At 40.3% G+C, this 23,587-nt stretch overlaps 1 protein-coding gene across 1 annotated transcript in view; it reads left to right on the top strand.

Moving 5' to 3' along the window:
- Positions 1 to 23,587, top strand: part of LOC146649784 (ankyrin repeat- and BTB/POZ domain-containing protein 3-A) — a 287,069-nt gene that overhangs the window by 172,026 nt on the left and 91,456 nt on the right. Inside the window, exon 2 of the mRNA XM_085386639.1 lies at positions 9,223 to 9,372. Coding sequence (XP_085242765.1) covers positions 9,223 to 9,372 — 150 coding nt within the window. The remainder of the gene's footprint in view (positions 1 to 9,222; positions 9,373 to 23,587) is intronic.

Genomic DNA, 23,587 nt, shown 5'->3' with positions numbered 1-23,587 from the left:
AGCTTTGTGATCTACATTATAGTCCTACTGGGTCAACGCTATGCAGTGTCTGTGCAGGCTTTGGTTGTGTGTAGATAGATAGTCCATGTTGACACTAAAAGGGGTCTGAATTTGTCAGAATGTAGCCTCAAAACATCAGGTATTATTTTCATTGTTAATTTTTAATTAGCTTTTTTTCTTAATCTTTCTGCATTCAAATATAATGAAGAGGAAGTCTTGGTCAGGATATTCGTCAGCTACACTAGAAGTCCTAAAATATAGCCCGTTCCCCCACGAGGCAGCATACTATCCGGTGGGTGCCCAGATGTCCTGTCCAATAACTAAACTGCTTTTTCTGAAAGCAGTTAATACTCAGGTCCAACCCAGCACCACGTACAATAACAATACAGGAGCTTTCTGCATTTTGGCTCAGTGTTCCTTCAAGTGTCAACCTTTGAATGTTGTACTGGTCAGCAGCAGGAAGTCAGGTCAACACAATATGAACAAAGAGTTTTCAAAAAGGTTTCATTTGTTAAAGGTAAGTTTCCATCTCTGTAAAGGAACAAGCAGACACAGGACATACAGTACGGTGTCGTTTTTCGAAAGGTACCCAAAAACAGACAAAAATTATACAAGAATTACACAAAAAAGTAAAGAACATTAAGCAAGTGGACCTGTAAGAGGTTACCTGAACTGGATACTACTGCTAAACATCCAGACCAAAAAAGTTATTAATAATTTTACTAAAAAAAAAGTTGGTATCATAAATTTAGGGCCAGCATTGTCGAGACCAATACCAATACCATACTAGTACTTTCAACCTATAAAGGGAGCTTATGTAGGGGAGAGCAGTGTGTCAGGATTTATGAGATGAATCATCATCAATTTGCAAATTTGAACTCTCGTCCAATCTCAGTATCAGCGGTATTGATACCACCGATATTTGGGTCGATCCAGCCATCTCTACTCAGCATCCTCTTTTATCAGTTCAGTTAGGGGCTGAAATAACAGACAAGCAACTCAAAAATAATCATTTAGATAATTAGTTACAATAATCATTTACTAACTAATCATTTTGAGTGCTACTTAAGCAAGTTGACTTGAATGTGATAACCATGTGGGAGAATAAGACCTCCATGTCTGACGTTTGTGAGTGTCCATGCATGGTGGTGGTTGTGGAAATGAATATCACATTCCCACTGAGGAAGATGGGTTTAGATACTGTATCCTGCTATGTGACGTGACTCTGCCATCACACAAAATTTGAACATGATATCTTCAACTGCGGATGCTAGAATGCTAACAGGCAGACAAACGAACAATACCAATAATGCAAACATTTCAAAATGTATACTCTTGTTCAAGTGCTGTAAATGTTTGTACTCTGAGGCTATCTGGGTCGAATTCAATCCATATCTGTTGAGGTGGACTTTAGATCCACCGGTGCGGGTCGAGGAAAAGAATGATTTTCATGGTATATTGAAGCTGTACGTGCCATGTCTGTGTGTATTTTTCGTGAAACACTGGTGACTGAACTCTATGTTCAAAGTGTCTGAGTCTTCCCATAGAGACAGACACCTGCTGGTCTTTGAAGGATCATGGGTGGAAACAAGAAGGTTCCTGGGGACGTTTCTGTATGGAGCTTGAATGTTTGACTAAATCTTTAGGGTTGGTCACTTCCTCCCACAGTCCGAAGTATACATTAGTTTAATTTTCTTTTTTTTGTTTCTCTTTGTAGTGCTGTGGAGGTCATAAACGTGTAGCTTGACAGATGTTTTGACTTGATTACACACATTTTGTGTGTGTGTGTGTGTGTGTGTGTGTGTGTGTGTGTGTGTGTGTGTGTGTGTGTGTAATCACATAATATGATACCCCCATATACCAGTATCATTCACTAAGTGTTGCCAGTAGGAACAAAGGCAGAAGAATTTTAATCATAGTTTTAAGTTTGACCTTATTTGACCTTGAAGAAAAGGTCATAGGTCCAAAGTACCATGATTTTTAGAATCCCCATAGATTATTCTCTATATGTCTATATGTTCTCAATAAAAGCATGGTATTAAGAAACTCAGTCTTAAAAGCTACTGTATATATAGTGTCAGTGCTACTTTGACCTTCAGATAAGTCTATTAACCTTTAAGGAGAGGTCAGACGTCACATGTGAGATGATATTTTAAAAAACAACACGTGGCACACAAGAATTATAGTTTCTAAGTAATATGCATCCATGCAAATGCTATAAAAACACTGATAACTATAAATATTAGTTAGTATAGTAGTAAAAGTAATATTAGTTAAAGCAGAATAATAACAATTGTGCAGAATCTTTATTAATTGCTTTGTTCTAGACCAGTGCTTCCCAAACTTTTTCCAGCCACGTACCCCTTGAGACATGTCACCCTCAGCCGCATACCCCCTACTACGAACGACTCTTAATTAGTGTCTATAAATACATTGCAATATCGCATGCATAAAGATAAATACTGCACAGTCGATTATTTCTCACCACCAAATGAATTTATCAATATTTTTTAGTAATGACAGAGTTTTAATAACAAACTTTACTACTTAATACTAGCAGTGTATCAAAGGATTTATTAGAATTCACTTTTTTGTCGAGAGCATAAAGGCCATGAACTTTCATTAAACAGAACTTTATTTAATGTGATGGATGTGCTTGAGCAGAGGCACACAGCTCTTCAATGTTTGGCTCAATTTGGGAAAGGCTGAGTCTTAAATCGTTTTCCACACAAAGTCTTGCTCTGTATTTTGTTTTCATGTTTGTTAAAGCAGAAAATCCCTTTTCGCATAAGTATGTGGTGGCGAAAGGCATCAGAGTCTTGACAGCGCGCTTAGCCAGCGCGGGCTGTTCAGTGCGCAGCCCTATCCAGAAATCCGCCAGGTTCTTTTGAGCGTGTTCAACTTTTAGAGATCCATCTGTGGCGATTTCAATTAGGCTCTCCTGGTCAGACGGTGATAACGAAGTAGGCACGGCGGTGAACGGGTGACGTATCCAATCATTTGAGCCGTCCGTCTCTGGGAAGTATCGGCGTAACTGCACCGCCAGCTCCTCAAGGTACACGTTACATTCGCGCTTTACACTTTTAGATAGTGTGAGATCATTAGAGCACAGAAAATCATGCAACACAGGAAAGACTTCAGTGTTGTTTGTATCCAAGCAGTTCTTCCAAAGGTTTAACTTCTTTATCATGGCCTCAACTTTATCTTGAACATTGAATATAGTTGCAGAAACGCCTTGTAATCCGAGATTGAGCTCGTTCAGACGAGAAAATATATCACACAGATAAGCCAGGCAGGTAAGGTACTCTTCATCATGCAAATGTTCAGACAGCTCAAAGGGATGGTTACTGAAGAAAACTTTAAGTTCATCCCTCAACTCAAAGAAACGGGTCAGCACTTTCCCTCTAGATAGCCAGCGAACCTCTGTGTGGAGTAATAATGTCTCATGCTCGCTGCCCATCTCATTGCACAACGCAGCAAATAAGCGGGAGTTCAGCGGCCTGGCTTTCACAAAGTTAACCATTTTTACACTCGTGTCCAAAACATGTTTCAAACGGACAGATATTCCCTTTGCAGCAAGAGCCTCTCGGTGGATGCTGCAGTGTACCCAGGAGGCATCTGGCGCGACTGCTTGCACACGCGAAACCACACCTCCGTGTCTCCCAGTCATGGCCCGTGCGCCATCAGTACAGATGCCAACACATCTGTCCCACACGAGTCCATGTGTGTTCATGAATGTGTCCAGCTTTTGAAAAATATCTGCGGCAGTTGTCCTTTGTTCCAGCGGTTTACAGAACAGCATGTCCTCCTTGATGGTTCCTTCATGAATGTAGCGCACATATACGAGAAGATGCGCCAGGCCAGCCACATCCGTGGACTCATCTAGCTGTATTGCATAACATTCACTGTGGCGTATGCGCAGAAGTAGCTGCTGTAAAACATTTTCTGACATTGCATTGATGCGCCGTAAGACAGTATTGTTTGATGATGGAATGGACTGTATCGTCTTTTTTGCCTTTTCCCCCAACATTGTCCCTACCATATCTAAAGCAGCAGGGAGAATGAGGTCCTCCACAATAGTGTGGGGTTTGTTGTTTTTAGCCACTCTGTAACTGACCATGTAAGATGCTTGTAGTCTGTTTTTATTCATAAGATCTGGCACCTGAATGCAGGTTTTACTTGTTGAAAGTGATTTTAGCTGTCGCTCAAAATATTCCCTTGGTTTATTTTTCAAATGGGGATGATTTGTCTCTAAATGTCTGCGCAAAAGTGAAGGTTTCATTGAGTTCTGAGACAATACTTTTGCACAAATAACACACTGTGGCCGGGGAAATCCACCAATATTTATACACGTAAACCCCAGCGAAATATAATTGTCATCATATTTGCGCTTCTTTGATGAGGTTGTGTTACAGTCCGTGCTGTCATGCTTTCTCCCACTTTGACGCTCCGCATCAGACACTTCATCACTTTCCACATGGCTGGCTCCAGCTATGCTAGCCACTTGGCTAGTAACCACAGATACATCCCTGCTAGCACTGCTAGCATCCAAATCTGACGAACACATTGTTGTTGAACAATCACCTGTGCGGTCACTGGAAAATGCATCTTCAGATATGAGCTTATTGGTTGTTGTGGCCGGTGTCTCTGTGGTAGGGCCTTTTTTTCTTGTTAACCACTTGTCCATTTTCGCGCTGCACTGAATGCTTGGAGGCAACTTCAACTGTTAGGTGTCAGTCATTTGGGCAAATCACGCCCATGTATTTTGTCAGAGCTATTTTTTTGCTGAACACCAGAGGGTGGTATATAGTCATGTATTTGACAGGCAAAAAAAACTGCATTAGCGCAAATTTCGGCTTTTAAAACTTTTGATCCCCACTCCAACCCCAACCCACGCGTACCCCCTACAGCCACTTGCGTACCCCCGAGGGTACGCGTACGGTAGTTTGGGAACTACTGTTCTAGACAATACCTTTTATTTTTTTGCTTGTTATTGAAGCCTGTTTCATTGCCACACTGTCAGCTGTTGTATGAGTTCTAAGCTCAATATTCTCTATATTATTTATGAGAACTTATTTTATTTATGAGGAGCAGTGGTATTTTCACGGGAATGACTGAGGGGATTTCGGTGCACCACATGGAGCTTTAAACTAGTCCCGTCGCCGTGACCCAGCATCCTTTTCATCTGCTCATCGGGCACGTGAAGAGAGGCAGAGAGTAGGCAGTGCAGGTTGTATCTGTTTATGTGGCATTAGACTGTTCCTAAAGTATATATATATATATATATATATATATATATATATATATATATATATATATATGTATATATATATATATATATATATATATATATATATATATGTGTGTGTGTGTATATATATATATGTGTGTGTGTGTATATATATATGTGTGTGTGTGTATATATATATACTTATATAATTGCCTCAGAGGTCACAGAACAACGTGGTTGATGTGACATGGAAATGTTGTTTGTCATTTTTTAATCACAAACTTGTGTCAGCGTTCCCTCTTCCCTTCATCCTCTTCCCTGTTCCTCGCCTCCGAGGGGCCAGGCTGCCTTCTTTCTCACCTCTGATGTTTATTACACAAACATCACCCAGGATCAAATATTCCTACTTTTTTTTCCTATCTGGAGAAGCCAAGTGTTAGTGAGAGATAACATGTAGAGTGAGTGGGAGGTGGGGAAAGAGAGCGCTGCAGACTTGTTTATATGTCTTGATCTGACAGGATGAATAATTCAGCAAAGGACTCCCTGGCACCCCGGTAATATTATTAAAAGAATAGTTTGGGCAGTGGTGGGGGTGAAGTGAAAATGAAGATGGGAAGCCTTGATTACAGAGGGCACTGTGAATTATTCAAACCTATACCTCCACCTAAAAACACACACAAGTGCAAAATCTGCAGCTCAGGAAGCCATGAATGTCAATATGTTTTTTAGTGATTAGAGGACTTTCAAGAGATTTCCCTGCTTCAATCTGGGACAGGAGTAGGACAGACAGCTTCTCTTTTCCGAGAAGCCTGAGGAATCCCTGCTTTTCTGTAGTTTTTATGCCACTTTTATTCAACTGATATGTTGTTTACTCTGCAGTTTCACAGACCTTTATAAAAGCCATCCCTCTTGATCCATGTCTTCTGCTTAGAAAAACATTCGTTAGTTTCAGTCTAGAGATACAAATTCAGTCATGTGTTTATCATCTTCATGGAGCAGACTTTAAGCTGCTTTAGTCAGTGGTTTTACTTTCCCAATTGGTGGTTCATTGTATGTAAAAGTCATTTTAGTGGCACGTCCATCTGTGCAGTTCCTTGAGGCTCCATGAAATCTCTTACCCTCTTTTATCTGATCATTTGAGATTGAAGGCAACGTTATAGTGCAACCCTGTTTTCAACAAAGCTGAAATGCACGGAAAATGTAGATTAAAACAGAATTCAATGATGTGCAAATGGTAAAAGGACAGAATATTACTTGAAATGAAGCACCGCACGGCAGCATCATCCAGAAAGCTGGAACAGGAGCATGTTTACCACTGTGTTGCATCACCTCTTATTAAAAAAAAAACCAACTTTACAAGTTTAGAAAGTGAGGAGAACAATTGCTGTACTTTTGAAAGAATGTAAGAATGTTTTAAAATGTTTTACTTCAAGCTTTTTGTCTCATAATGCACCCATGGGTGAAGGGTATGGATTGCAGACAGAGTGCCCAGACTGCTTTATTACAGAGCTGTGCTCTTGTTGTAATAGGTGATTAAGGTTTAGCATTAGCTTGCTTAAATCAGCAGGATCTTACCTGAGCAAGATGCCTTCAGGAATGTGAAAGTTAACCATACCATGTGCACTTAAACGCTGTATGCTGTCATAACGTCATGGATGCTGTTTTTCTGGTGTGCACTTATAATAAGCTAGATGCTAATCTTGTCTTTTTCTTTATATGGTAGCGTTTTAACTGAAGTTCACTGGACACTTTATTAGGTTGAGCTCCAGCCTTGACCAGACTGGAGCACCTAATGCCACCAGAACAGCTTTGATTCTTTGTGACGTTGGAAACATTCTTCAGAGATTTTGCTCCATATTTATACAGTTATTCCAGATTTTTCAGCTACAAATCCATGATGCAATTCTTCCATTCGACCACATCCCAAAGATGGACTGTTGGGTTGAGATTTGGTGACTGTGGAAAGCAGTGAACCAGTAGAAAAACTGGTCTGAAATACTCAATTCAAAATCTTCCCCACTCTGTTTGGTGTTAACTTCAGCAGGTTGCCTTAACTGTGTCTACATGCCTAAATGCACTGAGTTGCTGTCATGTGATTGGCTGTTTAGATGTTTGTGTTAACAAGCAGTTAAAGGGGTGCACATAGAAGGCCCAATTTTCTACTTCTTCAGTAATTGTTTCGGTCGTTCCAAACAAGAAACAGCACCGATCGCACATCGCGCCCCAACTCTCACCAATTATAAATCATTTCCATTAGCTCTGTAATAAACACCCATTAGTTAACAAGTCTACAGCAACTTAAAATATAAAATCTCATGTTTAATTTTATGCCAAAGGTAATTTTATGCCAAATGTTGACACTACATTAGGATCCACTATACAAGAGAGTGACTTGGCTGTGTTATGTACTACCCAACCACATCTGAAGGAAAAAGTGTGTGGCCAAACTAACAGGCAGGGTGAAATCTGCTTTCAGAGCTCCTCTGGTGCCACCCCTCTGTCTCAGTAATCTCTTTGCATGAAATTTGTGGCTTTTCCCAAAGTCATGAATTTTACAAATGAGGTCCACCGTTTCAGACAACCGTTCCCCTTAAGTTATTCACAGTGGTATACACAACAAATAAATGACTGTTAGGGTGACAGTTGTGGATAAAATACAATTATAAATGCTTCAAAGAGCAGTGAGTTAAATATCTGCACTCATAGAAAATGATCTCAAACACTTAAAACTGTGAACACCATATGTACTAACAAACCATTTTAAAGAGCTTTTAAATGAGCTAAGTGTGAAGCAGCTGCTAACTACACCTCACCATATATCCAGCTTTCAGCAAATCATTCATTTTAGAGGAGTCTTTCATTTCTTTGGATTATAGAAATTCTTTATTGCTGCAGATCCGGCCACGCTTTTTTGTTTTAACATTGAGGATTTCCATTCGAGACACACCCTAATACCAGCTGCTCCATTAATACTGCTCAGTGGTTAAAACAGCAATGGAAAAAGCTATTAGGAAAAAAATCATGTAGACCTCCCCGGAAAGGCTGTGGGAAGAAAAAGGAGCAGGACTGGGACTGGGGAATACTGGAATTCTTGGGTTGGACACTGTGGGAAGAGGTGATGGTGGGAGGAATCTGAGTCTGGAGAGGTCTTTTCTGTACAGGGAAAACTAAAGAAAGCTCGTGAACTTGGTGCACTGTGTCCACTGTGCGAGGGTTTTTTTCTCTTAGCTGCCGGCATCAAACATAGACAAATTGTCCACATTCCTCCATGTTGTAATTACTGTTCTTTGAAAAATGGCATATCCCACTGTGCTGTGTCATTAGGATTAGCACCCGGCGTGGTGTTGCTTTCCATTCTATTGTAGCAGAAAACTCAATATCCAATCTGTCACAAGCCATTCTTTGCAGCTACACAATGCCTGGCTGCAATAACAGCTCCTAAATGGATTAATTCTTGCTAGCGAGCGTAATCTGCTACCATTTGTTTTCAGCAGAAAAAAAAAAAGAAACACACCTGAGATCACGACAAGGTGATTTAGATGTGAATACTTGAAGAAACAAATGTGGCTAACAGACGATTCAGTTCAATTAGAGTTTGAAGGTTGAGGTAAAAACAAGAAAGCTTTGTGAGCTGTGAGGTTTTCAATGCAAATAAGAAGAATCATCACGTACAGTATGCCATTAACCCGTGACTCTGTCCCCATGTTTAATCGTTTAGACAAATGTTTGCTCTCTGGCTGCAACATGAAAGTGGTTTTAATCGCACAGCTTCCCAGTTCTGTGCAGAATATTTATCTCAAAGTGCTGATTTGCATTTCTGCTGCTCCTCTTGTCTTTCTCTAGAGTTTGCATTCCCCTGTTACTTCTTGTCTGTGATAAATCTGGCATCAGCAGAAAGCTGATGGGAAAATTACCAGAAGAAGAAGAAGATGTATGAGTTGTTGTTTTGCCATTTTTTTTTAAATTTCCTTTGTTTTCTGTGCCGTCTCCAGGTGTGCTGAGCCTCCCAGAGAGTCTGAACCTGCACAGGGACCAGCAACGCTCGGGGAGGGGCAGTGAAGGTCACGGGTACACCCAAGCCGAGCTCCGGACCCTGGAGCAGTCCCTGCTCGCGACCCGAGTGGGAAGCATTGCGGAGCTGAGTGAGTGTGGTATTTTTTTATACACAGAACAAACAGTGAGAGCACACTCAGCAGAGTTCTAACCAGGTGGGAAAGAAGGTTTCACTAGTCTCGCATTATGAAAATCTCAGGATTTTACTTATACCTAAAAGTCTGCTCACAAGACAATTGAAATGCATCTACAGTTCCAGAAGAAATTGGGACTGACAAGGGTCTTTTAGATACTGTGCTGTCAGGCGAAATAAATATTTTCATTAGAAAAGTTATTTTTTAAATGTGTGACTTTATAATTCTCTCGTGTTATTTTGGAGGAATTCTGGCCCACTATTCTTTACACTGCCTCAGTTCATTGAGGTCTGCAGGCATTCATCATGCAGCTTTCTTAATGTCTCTCCACAGCATTTAAGTCGGGTTGAGGTCTGGACCCAAAGTGTTGCAGTGGCCCAGTTAGATTCTGTTCTTTTGCAGCCATTCTATTGTAGATTTATTTCTTTGTTGGGGATCATTGTCCCGTTGCATGACCCAATTTCGGCCAAGCTTTAGCTGTCAAACAGATGGCCTCACATTTGACTCTGGAATACTTTGGTATACAGAGGAGTTCATGGATGACTCACTGGCTGCATGATGCCCAGGTCCTGTGGCCAAATTTGGTTCTCGTCTGTCCAAGGACGTTGTTCGAAGACTCTTAAAGTTTATTCAGATGGAAATTTGCAAACCCTAGCTGTGCTGCCATATTCTTTTTAGACAGAAGAGGCTTTCCTTTGCAGTCCTCCAAAGCAGCTATGCTTGTTCAGTCTTTTTATAACAGCACTGTCAAGAACTTTAAATTTTATCACGCAAAATGAGTCTGAGAAGCAGCTCTTGGGTTTTCTGCAGTTTCTCTGAGCATTGCATAGTCTGACCTTGGGGTGAATTTGCTGGGACAGCCACTCCTGGGAAGACTGTTAAAACACAACTGTGTTAAGACACAGCTGAATCATCCAGACCTGCAAACTGGCAAAAGCCTGGCTGTTACTTACCCTCTTATTTTGCGGTAGATGTGGGTCAAGGGGTAGAACAGGGTACCTACTAATCAGAAGGTTGGTGGTTTAATCCCTGGCTCAATGCCAAAGCATCTTTGGGCAAGACACTAAACCCCAAGATGTGTGAATGACAGATAGAAAGCATTTAGACAGAAACAAAGTGCTTAAGTGGATGACATATGTTGTATAAAGTGCTTTGAGTGCTCAGGTATAGTAGAAATGGACAGTAAAGATGTACTTAGTTTATGACAGGACTCCAGAGATTCCTGTCAAAACTCTTTTCACATGTCTGTAGATCAACTGCTCTGAAATTGAAAAGAAGCAAGTCTTGCAAGATGTTGGTATTCAGCTATTTTGACCTCTACTGGAGAAACACAAATATGTGCTGGACGCTCTAAAAAGTGTTTGTCCAGAATTTTGCTGGAGAAATGCAGGCGATTTCTCATTTGTCTTTCTGCACTGGACTGCAGAATCACGGAGCTTTGAGCACTTTACACAAGCTGTAGCTCGGCCTTAGTAGGTCTCACACTGTTAGAAGATACAGGCGGCAACGGGCTGTGTGCAAGATAAGTCAGAATAAACATAAAATATATGCTCATTGATCTCGTAGCTATAAAATTTTTATATGAAATTCTATAAATCACACATGCCTGCAGTAGGTTAGAGTTAAATCTTTTGAAGGTTTTCTCTACTTCTGTTTAAATTCTGTAGATTTAATTCTTCTATTGATTGTAAAATCGACATTAAATACTCAAATTTAAAGAAACTGAATACTGACTTATAATACTGTTGCACAGACACTATGTGTAAATCCTCTAAGTCCAGCATGCAGCATATTATAAATGTTGCAGTAATTGTTGAGCACATTAAAACCGATCTCTCAGGGACTTCCATCTGTGTCCATCTGCTAAATAGGCCCATTAGCGTGAAGGAATGCGATCTCGCTGTCCCTGTGGGCTGTCACGGTGGTCTGAGGTCGCCCGGCATTATGCTGCTGTCCCTTCACCACTCACCTCATCCACCTCTCCACCCTCGCTTCCCCCTGTGACACGCTGCAGCCAGTTACTGTTTGATTACAGCTGTTCTAGCACCTGTTTATGAGTTTCCCCCCTCCGGAAACCTTTAAATCCAAGGTCACAGCCTCCGAGGCTTTTAACCTCAACTTGAAAGGAAGAGCTCCACCTTTAACTCCGGCACCTCCCCTGCCTCCTCCCCCGTCCTCGTCCATTTCACAGTCTCATATTAGATCATCCTGTCCCCCGCAGACGTTTGCACAATGTGATGCTGTATGTTTGTGTCCCGGGCGAGCGTTTGCTTCGACCCCCGCAGCACATTAAAAACAGTAAGTCACCGCGCAGCAGCGCTTCACACAGGAATTCAAGGTCTTGTTTTCAGCCTGGAGGCAGTTTGTAAAACATGCCGTCCTTCATCATCACCATAATCATCATCTATACTGGGATACAATCGACACAAGAGAAGAAAATGTTCTTCAGCTTGTTATAATAACACAAAAGTAATCCACTCTTCTACCACTGTAAGGGTTGTTTTTCAAACCGGCCTTGTTTGACCTTTTAGTTTACTTTCTCCCAGCACTTGTCTGACCTTTGGCTTTGTCAGGAAACAGCACCGTTAATATGTATAACTACTACTGTTCAATAGTCACCGAGTGGTGGCATACGGGTGGAGAGGACCCATATGAAGTCTGCAGGAAACTAAGAGGAGGACAAAAACAGGCCAAGGTCCAAAAACATTCCAAAAAGCAATAAAGTACTTGCAAAAACATGCTTACTAAAATAAGAAACAGAGAAGACTGTGAGTATACATAGATAATAAAGTAGGAATTCAGAAGGGAACAAACTAGGAAATGACTTGATTGCTTGACCAAAGAGAGAGAGAAGGAAGGGAAGAATAAGCTTATCATCTGATCAGGAACCATCATGATCTGTCATGATCTTTGATCTAAAACTTTACTCTCTCAGCAGTCTTAGGTTGTTTTTGGTTTTTTTAATTGTCCCCTTGTTGTCTGTGTCTCGCTCTAGTAATCTGTGTACCTTGTTATGTGTACTTCCTGCCTTATTCTGAAGAGGTACTTTACTCTCTACGAACCTGTGTTGTATTATTGTTATCTTTGGACTTGTCCCACTCTTGTTTCCCCCTCATTAGTGTCACATGTGTTTAATTGGTAACCCTGATTGTTTGTTATGTTGCCCTCCTGTCCTGCCTGTCTCTTGCTTGCTTGTGAATTACTGATAACTTTTGTTTGCTCTTATAATTGTTGGGGTTCTGATGACTTTTTGGATTTGACTTGCTAAACTCAGGAGCTTCTTTTGTTGCCATTATCCAGAGGTGGGACCAAGTCATTGTTTTGCAAGTCTCAAGTAAGTCTCAAGTCTTTATCCTCAAGTCTCAAGTCAAGTCTCAAGTAATGTCAGGCAAGTCAGAGTCGAGTCTCAAGTCACTGGTGTAAAAGTCCAAGTAAAGTCACAAGTCTGAAATTTTGAATTTCAAGTCCTTTCGAGTCTTTAAAATAAAATGAAAAAAGAATGTTGCAGTTATGCTAAATGTAAATATTAGACCATGTAATTTTTAAATCTGTGTTTTTCTCAACACATGACAAAATAGTGAACTTAGAAAATATACACAAATTGTGAAATTGCACCTCTTTAAAATGCAGCTCAATTAAACCTAGCTCCAAGAATAATTTTCACCGACAGTTCTGAGATAAGCTGCATGTTATTCTTGGATGCGCTTGTAGGACCGGCTTTAAAATCGCATGACAAAAATATCATACACATTAAAAAAAACTGCATCACCAACGTAGCCTGGACAACATTTGCTAGTTAGATGAAGTCAGCTATCTCATCGTAGCATATTTATATGCATATTTATAATCATACGGTTCTTGGAGTGAGTGCATACACTCATGAAGTTTAGTAACTTCAGGTCACTGCAACAAGCCCAGGTACAGTTTACCGACGGATGGGTGCAGGACCTTGAAATGCACCGTGTAGAACGAAAGACCATCGTACGTATCATAAGTTTACCAGTCTCACAAATCGTCGTCATAAATACACATTCCTTAACCGTTTATTAATATAACCTTTGAGCTCAACGGTAATTAATTAGTAGTGGAAATAATTTCTGGTACGCGTTACAGAAATGTAGCAGTGACAATAATACTGTATGCTGTAATCGTACTGGGCAATTAGTGATACAAAACAACTGTTTTATCCTGTGAATAAAAGTATGTTTTTGTCAATGTACCATAATAACAGAAGCGAAACACAATATTGTGTCAGGACAATTCACTATTTATGCACAATAAACAAAGGAGCATAGCGCGACAATTTCTGTTCAGCGTCAGACTTGCTTGTAACCTATATCACCAATTATGTTATGAAAATGACGCATTAACTACAACAGAAGACTGACCTTTGTGGAAATGCTTGGAGCAGACTAACCTGTGAGCTGGAGTGTTCTGGGACGTTATATTTGCTCTTTGAATGGCTGCGATCCAGGCCATCCGTCGCCTCTTTGTTACTTCGGAAACATGGCTCGAACAATTTCTCTTCAACGACGTAATCCGATAACAACCGATTTCTTTACCCGTCGGCTTCCCGTGGCTGTCATGTGACCGGCTATAGCAGTTAATAATACAACAGCTTCTTGACATTTTTGTGTTTCTTTTTATCGCTGTATAACTGATTTCAATTAAAAGCCTGCGTGCGCTAGTACCTCTTGCCACGAGTTCCCAGAATCCTTTGTGGTTCTACCCCAGAATGACATCACATTTTCAATCTCTATATGCATGTTACATTTTATATTTGGGGTGAAATATCAAGTCTTTTCAAGTAAACCGGTTCAAGTCCAATTCAAGTCCCAGGTCATTGGTGTAAAAGTCTAAGTCAAGTCACAAGTCTTACAACATTTTTTCAAGTCAAGTCTAAAGTCATAAAATTAATGACTCGAGTCTGACTCGAGTCCAAGTCATGTGACTCGAGTCCACACCTCTGCCATTATCCTCCACAAATCCCATTAAAGTTGCTTTTTCATTATTTTAGTATCTGGCTGTCTGACTCCATTTGGGTCAAGTTTAAGAAATTCACCAAAGAACAAAGAGTGGAAGGAAAACCTACTGGGATGCACTGGACCTTACCACTTACTACAAAATAAAACAGGAAGTGATGAGAGCATGTATAATAACAAACAAAACCATGAGAAATGTCTAAAACTGGATGTTTTAAAAGCAGAATAGAATGATTCTATTCAAATCCTGCATAATGCAAAACATAGATTTGTCCATTGCACTCTTTGGTGGGAAATTTACATGTGTTACTAAAAGCACTGCTAATTAATTAAGCCTGAAAGATATGGTTACCAGGCTTTTTTTAAAATAAAATGTCGAATTGCTTTTTTTGTAATCAACTGAACTAACAAGTCACACAGCTGCTGGTTCTCAGTAGTGGGTGATTTAAAGCCCTTCTATCACACAGGCCTAGGAGTGGGAAAAAATCTGTATTCCCCAACTGGTTGGCAAGTGGTTGCCAGACTGGTTGCAGAGTTTGTTGTCACCGGGTGAAACTGGTCACAAAGTAGATGTTGCACCAAAAACCTTTGGTCCAACTTTGGTCACTTGCAGGTTGCCGCAGTGGTCTGTAGTTTGCATGAAAGACAACAACTTGAAAGAATCACCAATTTCTAGTCGAGCAGTAGCAAAATTTGAAAATGTGTGATGCAAATTGGAGATGGAGAACATTTCTATTTCAGCCAATTGTAAAACACATAATTTTAAGCAACTAGCACATTCGCAAGGAGGTTTTTGGTGCAGACCGTGTACCTCTTTGTGAACAATTTTACCTTCCAACCTCCAGCAACCACTCACCAGCTTGTCAGGGAGTACACATCTTTCCCTTGGGACTGGCCGACCATTCTCTATGTCTGTGTGGCTGAAGCGTGCGTTGACACTACACCTCAGTCATATCCATGTCTTCACTACACCAGAACACCTACACCAGTGATCCTGAAAATAGCAACAAATAACAACTAATGAATCAATTTTAGGTAGCTAGCTCTCACTGGCTACTTAGTACTCACCATCGCTTTAATGACATACAATTTCTTGTCCTCCTTCATGTCCATAAAGGCAGAATTATTGCGTTTAAATAAGACTTTTGTGAAACTATGATCTCATGACTTTGTAAGAAAAGAGAAGTGAGATGGTTTTCCTGGGAAATGACATCCTCACAGGATCAGTAAGGCAAAGCCAATAATTTTATTATCAGCTTATTATAATTGTTAAGAGACCTGATGCCACTGCAACTATATGTATTCTGTACTTTATGGTAAATCAATTATTCCCAGCAGGAAATGAACTGGCAGAAATTGCATTATGGGTAAAAGAAAACACTCCTCCTTTAATTGCCAGAAGAAATGGGAATATGCATTACAAAGCAGCTCTCCTGTGTTTATTCTTGCTTATTTAAACATATTTGTAGGGAAAAAAAGGCAGAAAAAAAGCTTTTTGATTCCTGTTAAATTTACCATGTGTCTGGCTTTCTCTACCACTCCATCTCAGCTGGGCTTCCTCACCTCCAGCGTTGGCCAGTGAGCGCTGCCAGAGGTTGACATGTGGCTCGTGACGTGGTCGATGCCAACTGCTCGAAGTCATTTGGTGGAGTTCAGGGGACTCATTTCCTCCTCCTGCTGTGTTATGTGAACAGATTGATTTACAGTTCATGAATCACTGAGTAGTATAAGTGTGAATCTGCTCGTCAAGTGTATGATGATTGCATTAAGAGTGCGACTTTAAGCATGTTCTACCATCTGTGTCTGCGAGAAACCTAAAGGGGAGGCTTTTGCATCTCATTTCAAAGTTTATTTTATCAAAAACAGGTGCAGCAACCTGGATGAGCAGTTCTCTCACCATCGAGGCTTGTGTGCAGTCAGCCGGTGTGATTAATACATATATTTAAGAATATGTCTGGTAATAGTCTATATTTTCCTTATTCTTAACAAATCCCATGAAAATTCAAATTGAGCTGACACTATGAGCAAGCAAAGCTGGTGTGCATCCATAGTGCAATATATTTTTTAGGGTTACATAATCATGATGTTACTGATCAAATGATCTGCCAAGCTGCAAAAGAGTGGTGCTGATCTACAGGCATTTGCATTTCAAGCAAAAATACTGCTTGATATTGACTTAAAACTATTCCCCCGCTATCAAACGACTCCACACCAGACTTTTTGACATTTTTGGAATATTTCTTACTTTATTATATGGCTTTGATATTCTTTGCCATCATCTTCTGGCACTAGCAGTGTGTCACATCTTACCAGGATCCAGTAAAAACAAGAGGAAGTATATCAAACTATTAATTTTTACCTCATATGGCCAAAGAACTGACGGTTAATTCACACGTATCATTACTATTGGTCAGATTTAATAGAATTTCAATTTTCAGTATCAGTCATATTTTAGTGAAACTAGATAAATTTTTCCTCGTTTGCAAGATTTCTTAATCATCTTTAAATCACAGTTTTTGTGTTGTGACATTTAAAACCAGTTTACATTTACAAGTGACGACTCAAAAATCTTTATTAGGCGTTAAAGTTGAGGTTGGTGAATTGTTTTTGGTTCCATGGGATAATAACGTGCACGTCATATAGTAATTCATGGTGTATGAGAGGGAACTTCATCTCCTGCATTTCTTCTCAGCTTTAGAAAATCTATCTAGTGATGGGAGACGTTGGCCAATCACAGGTCTTTTAAGATGAGGTCAGGTGTGTGATGTTATAAAGTAGAACAAAGAGCAAAAAAGTACTTTGGAAGTAAGGTGGAGTGGCGGACTTTCACCTGGGAGAGTGGTATTCCAACCCGTTCTCACTCCCAAAGCGTAACATTTTACGCTAGGTGACAAATCGTCACCATATTACGTTTTCGGCTACCCACCACGTTCCTAAATGACGACCTCGGAAAAAGAGGGAATATGAGAACCGTCTGGACTGAACCTACACATGTTCGCTCTTTTTCTTCAAATCGCTTAGAAACACGCTATTTAACATCATTAAAGTCCTGGTTAAGGTCAGGAATAAGGTTATGGTCAGGGCTAGGGATAAGGTTAGGTTTAGGGCTGGAATACAGGGCTGGAACGTCTATTACCGCGGGAGCGTCATTGCACTGGATTCCAGCCATAACCCGCCGCGTACCATAAGAACGCCGAAGGTCTCCTTTCGCGTTCCTCAGGAACGCCGCGGGACGTGACAAAACGTCGACATGTTACGCCTCGGGAGTGAGAACGCTCTGGGTATTCAGTTCCTGTGTGAAACCATTATTCTCATCTGGTAGAAGGGGCTTAGAAGAGACACTCTCAGCTTGTGCATTTTCTGCCTTCTGCAGCTTTAACCTCCCAAGGCTACTTTTAAAATTTCAACAAAAAAAAAACACCTCTACATTCATTCTGTAACAGCATCACAGCTATAGAGTCAGAATGGTGTGCCTTGGGCTCCCTGGATGAGGCACTTGGGAGAATTATGAAGTACAATAAGTCTCTGTGTCTCCATCACTTGAGAGAGAGTGAGATTTGAAGAACTCAAACTGTAAATTACAGAGTAAATTATGGCCTCAGAGCAACAGCTCACTGGCTCTGATGTCATCAAACTCCCAACTGAAATGCAAGTAAAAGAAGGAAAACTATACACATCAATAGGATCCTCTAGGATGGTGAGGATTAACAGAAATCATGTTTAGCGTACCTTAGCCTAAAGTCTCAGGTGGTTGTGGCACAAGAGGCAGAGCAGGACATCTGCTAATCAAACAGTTGGTAATTTGCTTCCTGGATCCTGTTCATGGGCACGGAATTGAACCCTAAATTGCCGGATGCATCACCAGAGTGTGACTGTGGGAACGGCATTAAAAAAGTGTGAAATGATAAAATTCAACATCTGTTTAAAAAAATCAATATATAGTATATTGATTTATAAAAGAATATAATGAAGACTTTACATTGGGAAAATTACAGGTTAGTTTGTTAAAACTAAAAAGAAGTTATTAAAAATCAATACTTGTGACCAGTTTTTAATTATGTACTTGAGTCAAACATGGAGAGAAAAAAGGAGGGACCGATAGTCTCAGATGTTAATTTTTAATCAGATGTGTTTTTTTTAACCATCAGCCTATTATCAACTGCAGCTGAGTAATAGAAGCAAAATTACAACAAGAGTCAACGGTCAACATATAACTGAAAAAAATATATCGGTTAATTTAGAGCTGACATGGATGATTTTCAGATGATTCTCTTGGACTGCTACAACAAGCTGGAGCAATTCAGATCTGCTGCTGCGGTTTCTGAAACATCAATCTGCCACTGGAGTGGGTGAAGCAAGGGCCAGAGCAGCAAAGAAGAGATAGAGGATGGCAGTTTTCCACCTGGAGCACTAAATAAATAAATACCTGGGGTTATTACATCTCTCAGACAGATGTAGTGAGGTTGTCTGTTTTATGTGGAAATGTGTCCTCTGCTTAGCTCGCACAAAGTACAAAAAGACGGTTTCCAGATAGAAAATATGCTTTCAAAATAAAATTCAATGACAGCCAACAGACTGTGCTGTTAAAATGTTCAGTAGTGAATTATTTAGCAATAACTGAACTCGATATGACCATTTAACAACACCATAGCAGGGCCTGTTATTGATGTGTGAATGCACTGCAGTGATTTCAGTGTTTTGAGAAGACATTTAGAGTGTGCGTTAGGCTGCAATTACCTCTGGACCAGCATGGGGATACCAGACATCATTTACATGCAAATTCTTCAGCAGCTCACCAATACTGTTGTATTTATTAAGTTAAATTAATGTGCAATTTACGCTTTAAAAAACACAACAGAGTCAAAAAAATAATATTTTTCATTGCTATCAGTGAAGCCCTTTGGATGATAATGATGCTCTGTTTAGTGTTTGGACCAGACTTAATTAAGATAATTGCTGAATGCAATCTTTTTAAATCTTTTTCATGGTCTAAAGTAAATGGTCCCGGTGGACCAGTAGTGCCAGTAGATTTTTACTGTTTTTTAAATTGAGGTTTGGCACTTTGAGCCAGGGCATGAAGTCAAGATCAGTCCAGCTTTTCTGCTGATAACATTCTGTACATCCAAGTGGTTAATGCCTTAAAGCTACATTTGCTGTACATCTGCAAGCCGCTTTGCAACCAACCTGGCAAGGGGGCTTGATTCTATACCAACTGTCATATGCCGAAAGGCGCAGTACACCCTGAAAAGGATACTTGTCTATTGCAGGGAACTTCGCACCATGGTAACCAAGAACTCTAACATGCATTTACCATTGTAAAAGGTTTATTCTTACCAAAACCAAGGTCTTTGCCAAATTCCAACTCTTTTTCTGAGACTATCTGTTGGGTCTGTCTAGCACAGGCCCACCGCTGGAACAAGACAATTTAAAAACACAGCAAAAGCATTGAACACCAAGTGGGCAAAGTTCTTCGTGTTACTCATGCATGAGGGAGACCTGCCTGGAGCCAAGTGTCGTTCCACCACTTGACCTCCGTCAGACTCTCAGCCAGGTTCCCCATAGCACTCCTTTTATTGTGGTTCCATGAATATGCATAGGGTCATTAACATATAACATCTTACATAGGTATACATGTGAACAAAGAATACTGTGTGTGTGTGTGTGTGTGTGTGTGTGTGTGTGTGTGTGTGTGTGTGTGTGTGTGTGTGTGTGTGTGTGTGTGTGCGTGTGTGGGGTCAGAGTGTGACCCCATAAAGACTTCCCTAAACCTGCTGGTCTGGAAGTCCAGCAGTTCATCTAAACAAAAGGCACTTAGACTAAAACAGATATAGATACGTTTATCCTACCATAAAACAATAAGAGAAGGTACGACCTCTCCCATGCTCCCAGGATGTAGGTGTGCACACAAAGTTTGCAGACTATTAAGGATCAAACCTCTACCAATCTAAAACTAATTATAAAACTCTAAGCATATATAAGTAGATATTTCTAAGCATAAATGACAATCAACAATACGAAACCTAACACTATCAAAACCAGACAAGGGTCAAACACAACATCTCTACGCCAGTGTTCCCCAGAGAGGATCTAAGAACTTAAAACTCAACTCTAACAGCTAAAAATTTGTTGCATTAGCAATGTGTGGGGTCCACTACTCTATGGTGACACAGTGTTCTCACAGTGTTCGAAAATGGTCATGACTTTTGAAACCAGAAGCCCACATTAGGAATTTGTGTGGTGACGCAGGAGAGTCTATCATTACTGCCACCACATATAAAACTCCAAATCATGACCACAGGGAAATTAACACATAATGCACCACACAAAAGCACAATAACTCAGGTCATCCCAAAGGATATAGAAATGCATATGTTTGCAGCAGGTTTCATAAATGTATGTTAAACTTTAATCCATAATGCAGAGTAGACGCTGACAGGTGATGCCTCAGACTGCGTCTTGTTGATTTACTGTAATTCAGCTAATGTTTGTTGTGTGAAATAATTTGGTAATTATGCGAATATTCTACACATCTAGCATCGCAGAAAAGCTCTGGAACAAATCGCTGACAGGAAGCAGGTGTTTTGTGGTCCCTCCATTTCCCCAGAGAAAGCATTTAAAATCTGCTTAGTACCAGCACATCTAAATGGTTTAAATTGAAATCAATTTTAACGTATTAGCACAATTTCTGAACAATAAACAAGATTGCTTAAAAGTAAAGCAACCACACAGAGCTGGCTCTCAGGGCAATTTCACACCCGACTTGTTCGGTAATTAATGGATAATAGAAGAGGCTGTTAAAGAACAACATTCATCACCATACCCATAATACCATTCTCCTGAGGTGAAAATAAGTCTTTTATTTCATAGGTCACCATTATCTCCCAGCTCATCTTATACACTCATATTTCATGTCTTTGTCTGAGCAAGTGGAGGAGATCACCACTGGCAGAAATGTGCCGTGGACGCCTCGGGCGTTTGCACTTTTCCTCATCTCTAATTACACTGAGAAGAATTTTCTTTCATTTTCCCTTCGTGTGAAACGTTGTGTGAGGCATATACGATCCATAGGTGCTAAACTGACATGTTGTGACCAGGTGTGAAGTCGCAAGACCGTTCATCTGTCAGCACAGCAGCTGCCCTGTGGGTCAGAGAGCACCCACTACACAAATAAATGCTGTAATGTAATACAGTGCAGGCCTCTAACAATGGGGCTTCTATTCCTGAAGCTGTGTTTCCCTTCAGTGCAGAGGGTGGCAAAAAGTCAAGGCATGATTGACCTAAAGTTATAATCCTTTCAGGTAACCAAACCTAGTTTCTGATGCTATTCGTGCTTGGCAGGTTTTACACTATGAAGTCGTTTTCAATTCTTTAGTTCAGTGTTGGAGGAAAATTACCTTACATGGAGTGGGGGAGTCACAGGAGAAGATGCAGGTTTAATTTTATCTCAAAAATATCATCCTTCCTGCTTTGCTCCCCTGGAGCTCCACTGAATCCAAGCTTAACGTGTCCTACAGTTGGTGCAAAATTATAACCACGAAGCAGTGTAACTTCATTAAAGCTGTAACAATATACATTTTTTATTGCCCAGGTGTAAATTGATTGCAATGCAACTAAAAAGAAGAGACCTTCCCTTTCTTATGTGCTTTCAACCTGCTTTGGATTTATTTTTCACTCAGTCCAGTGGTTTTTAAACTTGTGCCAAGGCGCACAGAAAGAGCTCGCCAAAAATTCAACACACACCTGTTTCCATATGCTGTACAAAATAGCCTCTGTCTTCCGACATGTCATTAATTCTTTTTTGATTATACCGTCAGACAAAGGCGATCATGACAGTCGATTTGTGTGTTTCCACTCCACTAAAATATACTTTGCATCCATCATGTTATGGGACACTTTCAACTAATCAAACAAACTGTCTCGCTGCCTCTGGTTAAGATCCAGTTTTCTTATGAAATGAAGCACTCAGGCTGAAGACTGAATATAAAGACTGAATATAAAGTTCTTTTAAAGCTTGCACCTTTCCGAGACGTGCGTGCAGAAGACAGAAAGAATTTATGAGCAGTGCAGGTTTTTATTCCAGTGATAACATATGATTATTATGAGCAGAAACTCGAACTGGGCAGCACGGTAGCCAAGACGCCATGTGCTCATAACTTAAGGTCGCAGCTTTCTCGAATAATGTCACCTTATTGATCCAAACTCCTGATTGATCTGACTGTTAAATAGTAAGTAGTAGTTAAATAACAGCTTACCTTACAGTTAACAGATTCCAGAGTAAAGCCAGGTTACAGCCACCTGGCTAACCTCAGCTAGCTTGCTTGGCTAGCTTGCTAAAGTTTGATGTCTAAAGGGTGATCATTAGTTTACTTCGTAGAAGAAAATTAACTGGCATCTAAAAGGGTCATTTGGTTGATGAAGGGAATTTTATTTTGTTGGATTTAAGATGGATACTGGCTAACGATAGCGGGCGATCGTGGCTCAGGGGGTTGGGAAGCGCATCTTAACCGGAAGGTCGCCGGCTCGATCCCCGGCCTCTCTGTCCTGGTCGTTGTGTCCTTGGGCAAGACATGTTACCCTACTGCCTACTGGTGTTGGCCAGAGGGGCCGATGGCGCGATATGGCAGCCTCGCTTCTGTCAGTCTGCCCCAGGGCAGCTGTGGCTACAACCGTAGCTTGCCTCCACCAGTGTGTGAATGTGAGAGTGAATGAATAGTGGCATTGTAAAGCGCTTTGGGTGCCTTGAAAAGCGCTATATAAATCCAATTATTATTATTATTAACATTAATAAAATGCTAAAAAAAATCTAACAGTAAAACATAGTGTCAAGTGGATAATTTCAGCTAATTCATCCTCTTTAGATCTTTGAATACTCTCTGTGATCAAGCAGAGCAGAGCCAGCTGGCTCACCTTATCCTGTTTTTTTTTTACTAATATTATCTCAATAAAAATAGTAAACGCAGTCCCGATCAAACGTTTGCATGTGCAGTTTGTGTGTATGTGTCTATGAATGGAGCTTGTTGTATAAAAATGATTTGAGTGCTAGGTAAGAGCAAAAAAGCACTATATATATTACCAGATTTACATGGAGAGAATAGGACACAATACTTGTATGTAAAACGAATGTATAAGTTCTCACAGAAGGTTAGACACTGTTTATTACTGCTGTATTATAGACTAAATAACTTGAT

Source organism: Rhamphochromis longiceps, linkage group LG17 (genome assembly GCF_057381845.1).
Source record: "Rhamphochromis longiceps isolate RC_006_pf linkage group LG17, R_longiceps_female_GT1.1, whole genome shotgun sequence".
In the NCBI taxonomy this organism is placed as follows: domain Eukaryota; kingdom Metazoa; phylum Chordata; class Actinopteri; order Cichliformes; family Cichlidae; genus Rhamphochromis; species Rhamphochromis longiceps.
The sequence above is the reverse complement of the archived record's forward strand: the minus strand, read 5'-3'. Positions and strand labels throughout refer to the sequence as shown.